Below are 9421 nucleotides of genomic sequence, written 5' to 3'. Positions count from 1 at the left end.
GGTTATTGGTTACTGATTATATGGCAATAGTATACAAATGGTGTGTGACCAGGTTTTGATGATGAATAAATGATTAACACATCTATTACTGGATTATGACCATGTTGTTAAATAAGTTTATTATAAGGCATTATTATCCATTTTTAGAATAACACATGACTAATCTTTTCAAGGGAAAACAGTGACACGTCTGAATGCCGAATAAGGAATTTATTTATAACAGTTACAAAGAACAAAATATTTAAAAGCATTTTTATCTTACATACGCTGTACAGAGGTGGCACGTATTTGATTCTAAATGATTCTGCAAAAGGAACTAGAAGTATTAAATAGAAAACCAAAAAAAAAAAAATTAAAGTTGATGAAAAAATATGAAATATTCCATTTATCTACTGTACAAAATAAGAAAGAAAGAGAATTGAGCTGAAAATGGAATCCATAATATGGTACCCTGATACAGTGTTTAGGCCTTTTACATGATCAAAAAGAAATAATAATAATAATAATAAAAAAGTATTTTACATAACAATGCGATGGTCTTGCCATCTTATAATAGCTAAACAAAAATCTTGGCCTCTTTGGTTCCACGATTCCGTATAATACATTTGAACAGAATTTATTTTACGTCTATAAAAATAACCTTTATTTCAATGGCAAGTTTTTCTTTTCTTTTCTTTTACTCATCATGCGACTTTTTCAGTGCAAACATCATAACATTATAACATCATAACAACCATTCGTTCAGAGAAGGAAGCGAAAGAAATTTCAAGTATTGAAAGATAGTATACACCTACTAGCTAGTTCGTCTGAAGGGTCGGTGGGTCGGTACTATACATTGCATAGTTTGTCCGGCACTTATTTGAAAAAGGATTGTGAGTGAGCACGGGTGTGCCACTTGGTACCCTTTAAAGGCATTTCAATTAGCAAGTGCTAGAAAATGTGCATTTAGCTTGTTTTTTTTTTTTTTTGCATTTTTTTTTTATGTGATGCTGCACCCTAGTCATCTTTAAAGAAGAAATGTAATATACTACAGTTCTTTTAAGTACTTTTGGAAGTGTTTTTTCTTCAGCAAACACCGCTGTAACAGACATATGGACAGATTGACAGACTGGCAGATATAATTCCCTTCACTCCGTGTACAGATTTTTAAATTTATTTATTTATTTTTACAAATAAGCAAACTCTCTAGACAGGACTGAAGCATTACAGAAAACTAAATTAATGTCTCCTGCGATATAAAAAGCCCTTGTAATGACAAAATGCCTACTCATGTCCCGCTCTAGTAAAACCCACTAACATGAGTACTTGAGAATGCAGCATGTCTAAGACAATGTGGGTCAGTTGTTTGACAGAGTTTGACAGATGAATACTGCTTGATGGAGACTCTTAAATGGATTGGTTGTCGTGTTTTCCAATGGAGTGGTTAAGCGAAGTGCTGCTGTTGAAAGGAGTAAATGGGGAGTTGGTCAGTGCTTTTGTATACAGTGAAAGAGGCATAGTTGAGAAATTCTGGGGAGGAAAAAAAAAAGACCCTTTCCAAAGGCTCCTCTCATCTCAATTTCCCAACATGGCCATTTTCGAGGAGAGAAGCAAAGAAACAGCAACAACCTGTAACACAACTTTCTCATCCCTTTGACATCAACACCTATTGTACAAACATGTGCTCTTAAAATAAGACTGCGTCACGTATAAATGAGTCTACCAGGAAGATATTAACCAACATAAATATATGTACAAATGATTTGTGCATGCATGGGTGTGTGGGTATGGACATCGAGGTGACTGTTTACCCAGCTGTTCATAAATATCATTTTACAATAATTTGTTCCATCAATGAACGTTTACAGAGTAACGGGTCTTTAAACATCCCCGCTCAAGCACATCCACACTCCTCGACGATCATGTTGGGTACATCGCGCTTGACGATGTTATACTCATCATCAAAGTACAGCATGGACATGGTGCTGAGTTTGGTGGGGATGCAGCAGGAGTTCATGGAGCCTGGACTCATCCCCCTCATGCGGTACTGGTTCACTACAGCGGTATGAAATGAAGACGCTGACCCTGGAACACCGGCCATGTACGCCGGGCAGCTTCCTTCACAGTAGTTGCCAAAGTAGCCCGATGGCGCAATGATCCAGTCATTCCAGCCTATGAGGCGGAAGTCAATGTAGAACTGTTGGCGGCAGCACAGGCCGCTGGTACCATCACACTCCAGGCCGCGCTTGCGAATGCGGTGCTTACTGTCTGTTGCACGCGCCTGTACCACTAAGAACGGTCGGTGCGACTCATCGCCCGAGTTCACCAATACAGGCAGAACGCCTGCTTCCTCGCAGCCTTCACACCGAACATCCAGGTTCTGCCTTCGTGTACCTTTGGAGAACACTAGTTGCACGGCATCAGTAAGAGGAAACGTGTGCCAGCCGCTGCGCTTCAGCTCCACGCGCTTTTCCACCAGGTTCCACTTGCTCCCCAGGCCCGGTTCCTGATAGTACACTTTAACCATGACCTTCCTTCGAGTGCCCTTCTCCAACAAATTAGGCACAAGTTTAAAGTACAGCCACAGGTTTGCCTGAGACACATAGAGGTTCTGGTTGCCTTCGTTGGAGATGATGAAGAAAAGGCTGGACTTTGAAGACAGCAAATCGTCTGTGAGACGGGGAAGAAAAGATGAAAGGTTAGGTCATTGAAAGGTCATCAAACATAGCTGAAACAGCAGGTGCACACACTGTGTAGCCAGTAAAAGTTTTTTTTTTTTTTTCAGTTGAAAACCTGAGGCTGTGTCTCAATAATAGCCAGGCCTGGACAGAAGGCTGAGGACATTAACATGCTGAGAGGGCAGTAGATCGCTCACATTGCCATGAATGGGCTCCCTAACTGGGAACACTTCAACCTAAAGCGATCAAATGGTGTTAGTGTTTCACATTAAACGACAATGTGGGTGGGAGGAGCTGTCAGAGTCTGTTCCTCTGCCACGTCTCCCTCTTTCTCGCTCGGTTCACTCTGCCTCTCCTTCTTCACTCACTAAATCTGACCCGCATGAACTTCCTAGCATTCTCTCTTTATCCGATTCAAACATATTAACATCTCTGTAACAGTCCTTTGAGTCGGCAGCTCAATTAAAATCGGGAGAAGTGTGAACTCCCGCAGCTCCCTTTTGGTGAAGGGGGCCACAGAGACATTCTCCGAGCTCTCCTGTGTGTCTGATGACAGCGTGGGCTGCTACGTTAGCCTGGCTGGCCACGAGTTAAGGTGGAGATGAGGAGCGGGAGCCTATTAGAGCACCGCTAGAAGGTTCAAAGCCTTGGCAACGAAAGACGTGATGGCACCTCAGAGAGGACACAATAAGCATTGTGATTCAACCATTCTGCATATGGCTGGATAAAGTGATTAGAATATGAGATTAGAGATAACTATTTAAATTACATTTAAATTAAAGACATATTGTAGATATTATTTTGTGTCTGTGTGTGTACACATTGGTGTTTGTTACTTATAAGGTGGCAGTACAGAACTGCTGTCTTAAGGGGAAAAAAACTCAGTGTGCATTAATTGAAGCTCTAATAAAGGGCATTTAATTATAATACGATCATAGAGATTAGAATATCTGATTATTTAAGTAAATGCATAAAAGCATGTAGTGAAATAGTAAAGTAGAAGTAACTTCTGGAGCCCCAAGTCCGAGTCATGTGTCTCATTTTAACCCTGTTGTAGATAAACTGCTCCTGGGTGTCCAGCAAAGTGCAAAAAGAATCGCAGCAAACAGATTCATTGATACTTCAAGGAACTCTGTAACATGGCACAACATTTAGCATCTACAGAAGAAAAAAAAAAAGAAAACCGCTACGTTCTGAACACTAGCCCTTACTATTTTATCATATATCTTCAGCCTGCAGGGATCGTATAGTCCAAAGTCCGAAAGACAGCTGTCTGTGAGTGCAAATTGGAGGTTTAGTAGAGTAAGACAAATCTACAAGGTCAAAAGCTTCAGAAGTTAAGCCAGGCCACTACATGGAGGGCAGGACAATACATGGGTGGGCCTCAGTGCCAGCAACAATACACACCACTCAGCATGCCTCCACCTGCACAAGCTCTCACGGCTTGGAGAAGTAATCTCCATGTCATTACTCAACGTCTCCGTACGCAGCCGACCACAACCACCTGGACACCAATGAAAGACAATTTAGCCACATGAAGTGCTGTGTGTTTGTGCTAATCCCTGTTGCGCAGCACTAACTACTGTCATTTCATTTACTAATAGTTAGAATGATAAGAGAACATAACCGAGAAATTAGAAAAGCAGTTCATATGTAAAATAACCAAATTTCCGATTGAGTCGTGTAATCAAGCGTTGCTCAAATGTGAAATAGCAGGACATTTCAGCCATACTTTTCCCAACACGCAGTATTTTTAATCTAAAACATTTCACACAGCAGTGGATACAACACTGACAGGCTAAATTCTTCTCACCTGTAATCTCAAACACAATTTAGAAAGAAGAGAAACAGAGAAGTCCCAGTTAGCCTGCATTTCCAGCACTGTGCCATTCTTAAAGGAAAATATACAGATCCCTGTGTCCTTGGGTCACCCTGCATTTTTAATCAGACGCATGAGCAGCCAAGCTGACATGCCAAGGAGTTCACAAATCCAAGTCTGAAGCCAAATCTACAGCCTCATGAAAAGTATTCAGTACTTATTAATAAATGTCTGCAATTAGGCATTATGCATCAAGGAAATGGGGTCCGGTTAACTGAATTTCAAATCAGCTGGACATTTTCAATTAACTTTTTTTTTTTTTGGCTTGAAGGTTATACAGAATAGAGGTGGGTGAATTTGGTCCCGCACGTGAAAACACCGTACATTAGGTTCGTAATAATAGAAAACCTGGCTACTTATGGTTCCACTGTGCCATACATGAATATTTTCCTTGCCACAAACTGCCAACAAGTTTCCTTTTGGCAAACTGTCCATGGATCTTGCTGCTGAGCCATGGGTTATCGTAGCAAGCAGGCCAACAACATGCATCACTTGGAGACAACCTGGACCACAGAGAAGCACTAATTTCACCCATACAGCAAAATGTGTTCTGTGATTCAGTTTCCACATTTACTTGACATGAGACCAATAAAAAAATCGCACACAGCAATATGACATTTCTGTCATCGCTTAGTATCTAATAAACCAGATTTAAATCCGCTCGAACCCCAGGTGGTGCAAGTAATAAAATGCTTCACGTGGTATCGTGATTAAAGAACATTCTAACAGAAAGTGATAATTGTTTTCACGTGTTTTTTTTTTTTTTTTTTTTACAATACGTATAAAACAAATTCTTCATTTAGCTTGTACCTTTCTTGTTCCTATGTGGCACCAGTAAGAGTCCACCTTTTCTACCTTACCTAGAAATGTACAGTAATCGTGCACGGAGTGTATCTTTAAAGCTGTACTTATTTTCAAAAATTTAAAAAAAAACATCATCATGCACCTTTATAAATGAATACTGTATGCAAAGATGCTACAAATGATAAGTCAAGATAACAATAGCTCAGGCCCTACTATTTCTTTTGGAAACTGGATACAAATCACATCATTCGTCCGATGCAAAATGCATGGCAACAGATCTGTGTGCAAACACAAATTGCTTCTTGAAGCTAAACCAGGCTTAGAGAGTTTTAGTGGGCACAAAGACCAGCTTAGCTGTTTGATTGGGTCTAAGTGGTTGCTGTGTAATATTCTCAACGCTCCATTGCTGCATGATGTTTACAGTGGATGATGGAGGCAGGAAAAGTATATCCCTTTCACACACACACACACACTCATACACACTGTTTATAGATACCTCGTGCCAACATGTACCCATGGGAATGTTTGGTTCGTACTGATCCCACAGTAAAACAAACATACGGGATGCAGCTTGAAATTTTAGTGGCAAGGTGTTGGATTTGGCATCACACGTGTGCCACGTGCGTAAAGACATTACCATAGCCTATAGTACAGATGTTCACACACACCTGTCTCTGCAAAACTGATGATTTCTGACGTTTCCTCTTCAACGTCATTGACGTGACTCGCGTGCCCATCCACGTCGGGGATCTCGACCCGACCGTCCTCTCGCACCTTCCCAGCGTGCAGCTTCCTCAGCGCGGTCACCATGGCCGCCTTTGGTATGGGCTGAGTGATGTTGGGTCTGTCTCTCATCTGCAGCCTGGTCAGGATGTGCCTCTTGACCGCCTCCACGAACTCCGCGTCCATCTTTCCCGAGTCGGCGGGCTGCGCAAGACCGCACGACGCGCACGAATCGCGCGACGACGACGCCGTCGTGTGCGCCTCGGTTTCCGGCGACGCGGGCGTGCAGCGCACAGTCAGCGCGCAGCAGGCTGTGAGACAAAGCACCTTGAAAAGGAAGCTTCTCATTCTTCAAGAGAGGGGGGAGGAAAAAAAAAAGAACACACGTGCAGAAAGAGGTACGAGGCACGAGGTACGAGGCACGAGCCTTCGCTTTGAGGATGAACGTTCGGTTCAGAAAAGGTTCCCGAATGACAGTGTTCTGTGCGTAAGAGCAGGTTGGAACATCCAGTCTTCCTGTAAGGATGCACTAAGATCTTCCATGCGATGATGTCCTACAGACTTCATTGAAGATCTTCAGCTGCTCATAGGACTAGGTGACTTGAGTGTCTCCTCGGTTCTGCTTGATAAAGTCTCAGCATCGGTGGCACTTCTGCGTCATGCCATGGCTGGAGAAATGATTCTGGAAGCAATATTACGGGACAGAGTGAACAAACGACCGCAATTAAAGCCCAGGCATGTAGCCTGACAAGCTGAAGAGTCTCTGATCAGTTCAAAATATCCATCATGAAAGAAAATCAAAAGATGCCACCACACCACTTTTGTTTGTTTGTTTGTTTGTTTGTTTGTTTTCCCACAGAACAAGAGCTATGTGCTTGACATCCGCCTTTCGTTTCAGGTCCTGTCTTTCTTTGTCTTCCAGTTTGCGCTGTCCAAGTAGTAGTTCTTCATCTCTTTCATGGACACAGCGATGCGCTCGTGTGAGCAGCTTTAACCCCTTGCGATCGCAGCATTGTACTGCTTTAGACAGAAACTTTTTATACAGGAGCACGAACCACGTGGGTCGAGCAGCCAACAGGAGATCCCTGTACCGGATTAAAGCCTCAAACGCACGGAGTGCAGGCGACTTCCTGATGGAGCTCTCTCCATGTGATGGCAGGGCATCATTACTAGGGTGGCATCAGTTGCCCCCTAAAAATGAAAAGTTCCTCCGATCATGATGCATTTTTGTTTTTATGTTCCTTTTGGTAAGAAAACACACTGGGTGAAATATTTTGACCAAATTCAAAAGTTTAATGGTGGCACCAGGAGCTCAAAGTTATGGAAAAAGCTGCTATTTTATGACTTTTATGACAAAATTTCGATCACTTTTCATGAAACATTATGGCACCTTATAGAGTATACCAAATATCTTAGATATACATTTTTAGTACATATTCTAAATATGTTATCAAGCACGGTGGCACGTGGTGTAGTGGTTAGCGCTGTCGCCTCACAGCAAGAAGGTCTGGGTTCGAGCCCCGTGGCCGACAAGGGCATTTCTGTGCGGAGTTTGCATGTTGTCCGCGTGGGTTTCCTCCGGGTGCTCTGGTTTCCCCCACAGTCCAAAGACATGCAGGTTAGGTTAACTGGTGACTCTAAATTGACCGTAGGTGTGAATGTGAGTGTGAATGGTTGTCTGTGTCTATGTGTCGGCCCTGTGATGACCTGGCGACTTGTCCAGGGTGTACCCCGCCTTTCGCCCGTAGTCAGCTGGGATAGGCTCCAGCTTGCCTGCGACCCTGTAGAACAGGGGTGTCAAACCTGATCCATAAAGGGCCTTGTGGCTGCAGGTTTTCATTCCAGCCATGCAGCAGCACACCTGACTTGGCTCATTCAATCAACTGAACTGTCTTCACACAGTCAAATACTTGCAGCCACACCCACCCTTGATTAAAGGGTGGGTGTGTCAGTTGATTGAATAAGCCAAATCAGGGTGCTGCTGCATGGCTGGAATGAAAACCTGCAGCCACACGGCCCTTTATGGATCAGGTTTGACACCCCTGCTGTAGAAGGATAAAGCGGCTAGAGATAATGAGATGAGATGAGGTTATCAAGCACAGTTTGAGTTTTAGCTGTTCATTGAATCATTGTTCAACTACTTTTAAACAATACAAATGTATTATGGATCACAGGAATGCTTCTCAATCCCTTGCAAAGGTTCTTAACATGATCTCTGGGTCACAAGAAATCAATAAATGGAGTCCAACATTGTGATTCAAACCTTATGCGAAAACATAAAATAAGCGTTTTTTGGCAAAAAAAAAAAAAAAAGAACCTCATGGTGCCACCATTAGACTTTTGAATATGGTCAAAAAATTTTACAGGATGTCTTTATTGGTGAAGAGGAACACCCAAACAAAAATGCATCAGATTTTATGAAAGTGAGGGCAACTGATGCACCCTAATCTTTACCAACCCCTAGCTTAGTCATTCCACATGATCAATTTCACACACCTTTCAAACAGACTGCAGGATACTGTTTCTGTATCCTGTATGCTCATTTTCAGACAAATCATTAAAATGCAATTGTTCATTCAGATGAGAAACTTTAATTCATGCAAAACCTTCAGCAAATCAAAGGAAGACTGGGTGCCATTACTTTGACAAATCCCCTGTGTAGCGTCTTGTTAAAATACATCAACGCAGGGAAAGTGTTATATTCTTCAAGTATATCTGAGATATTGCACAAGTCACATGTCCAGCAGAAAGCTGCATCATCAGAACTTCCTGAACACCATGGGAAGAAGAAAAGTAGACTAGAGTTATTCTTTTTTTTCCCCCAATGATATTGTTCTGTGATACTGATTAATAAGATCACTTGGAAAGCACCCAATTATATATAGGAAACAAATTATTCAGCAAGTCAAAGGAAGACTGGGTGCCATTACTTTGACAAATCCCCTGTGTAGCGTCTTGTTAAAATAGATCAACGCAGGGAAAGTGTTATATCTTCAAACATTCATGAAGCCTATCTACAGCATTTAGAAAAGCAGCATTCTGCCCTACCCCTGCTCACTGTTTTCTAGGATACCTTGAAATATAACCCTTCATAAATCAGATCATTTTTCTGTTAATGTATGATATGAATCTATTTACCATCTCATGCCTAAAACATCCTTGTGTACCATCACATTGACTCAACTTTCCTACCTTCACCCTTATGAAGTATTTGGGATATTGCACAAGTCACATGTTCAGCAGAAAGCTAGATCATCAGAACTTCCTGAACACCATGGGAAGAAGAAAAATAGACTACTCTCATTCTTTTTTTTCCAATGATATTGTTCTGTGATACTGATTAATAAGATCACTTGGA

General features: G+C 42.0%; 1 protein-coding gene across 1 annotated transcript; it reads right to left on the bottom strand.

Annotated features, from left to right (window-relative positions):
• Window positions 1-398: 398 nt before the first annotated feature.
• On the bottom strand, window positions 399-7140 carry LOC132898779 (inhibin beta B chain-like). Its single transcript, XM_060940444.1, has 2 exons — window positions 6009-7140; window positions 399-2649 (listed from the first exon to the last, which is right to left on the bottom strand). The coding sequence occupies exons 1-2, from the start codon at window positions 6409-6411 to the stop codon at window positions 1874-1876; spliced, it is 1179 nt and encodes a 392-aa protein (XP_060796427.1). The 5' UTR covers window positions 6412-7140; the 3' UTR covers window positions 399-1873.
• Window positions 7141-9421: the final 2281 nt, after the last annotated feature.

Source organism: Neoarius graeffei, chromosome 15, assembly GCF_027579695.1.
Source record: "Neoarius graeffei isolate fNeoGra1 chromosome 15, fNeoGra1.pri, whole genome shotgun sequence".
Classification (NCBI taxonomy): domain Eukaryota; kingdom Metazoa; phylum Chordata; class Actinopteri; order Siluriformes; family Ariidae; genus Neoarius; species Neoarius graeffei.
The sequence above is the reverse complement of the archived record's forward strand: the minus strand, read 5'-3'. Positions and strand labels throughout refer to the sequence as shown.

Bases quoted from the DNA above. Each gene is read 5' to 3' on its own strand.
- LOC132898779 (XM_060940444.1), bottom strand. From the start codon at position 6,411: ATGAGAAGCTTCCTTTTCAAGGTGCTTTGTCTCACAGCCTGCTGCGCG. The intron at 2,650-6,008 runs GTGTGTGTGAAC...CCCGTCTCACAG, and splicing joins CATCAGTTTTGCAGAGACAG to ACGATTTGCTGTCTTCAAAG.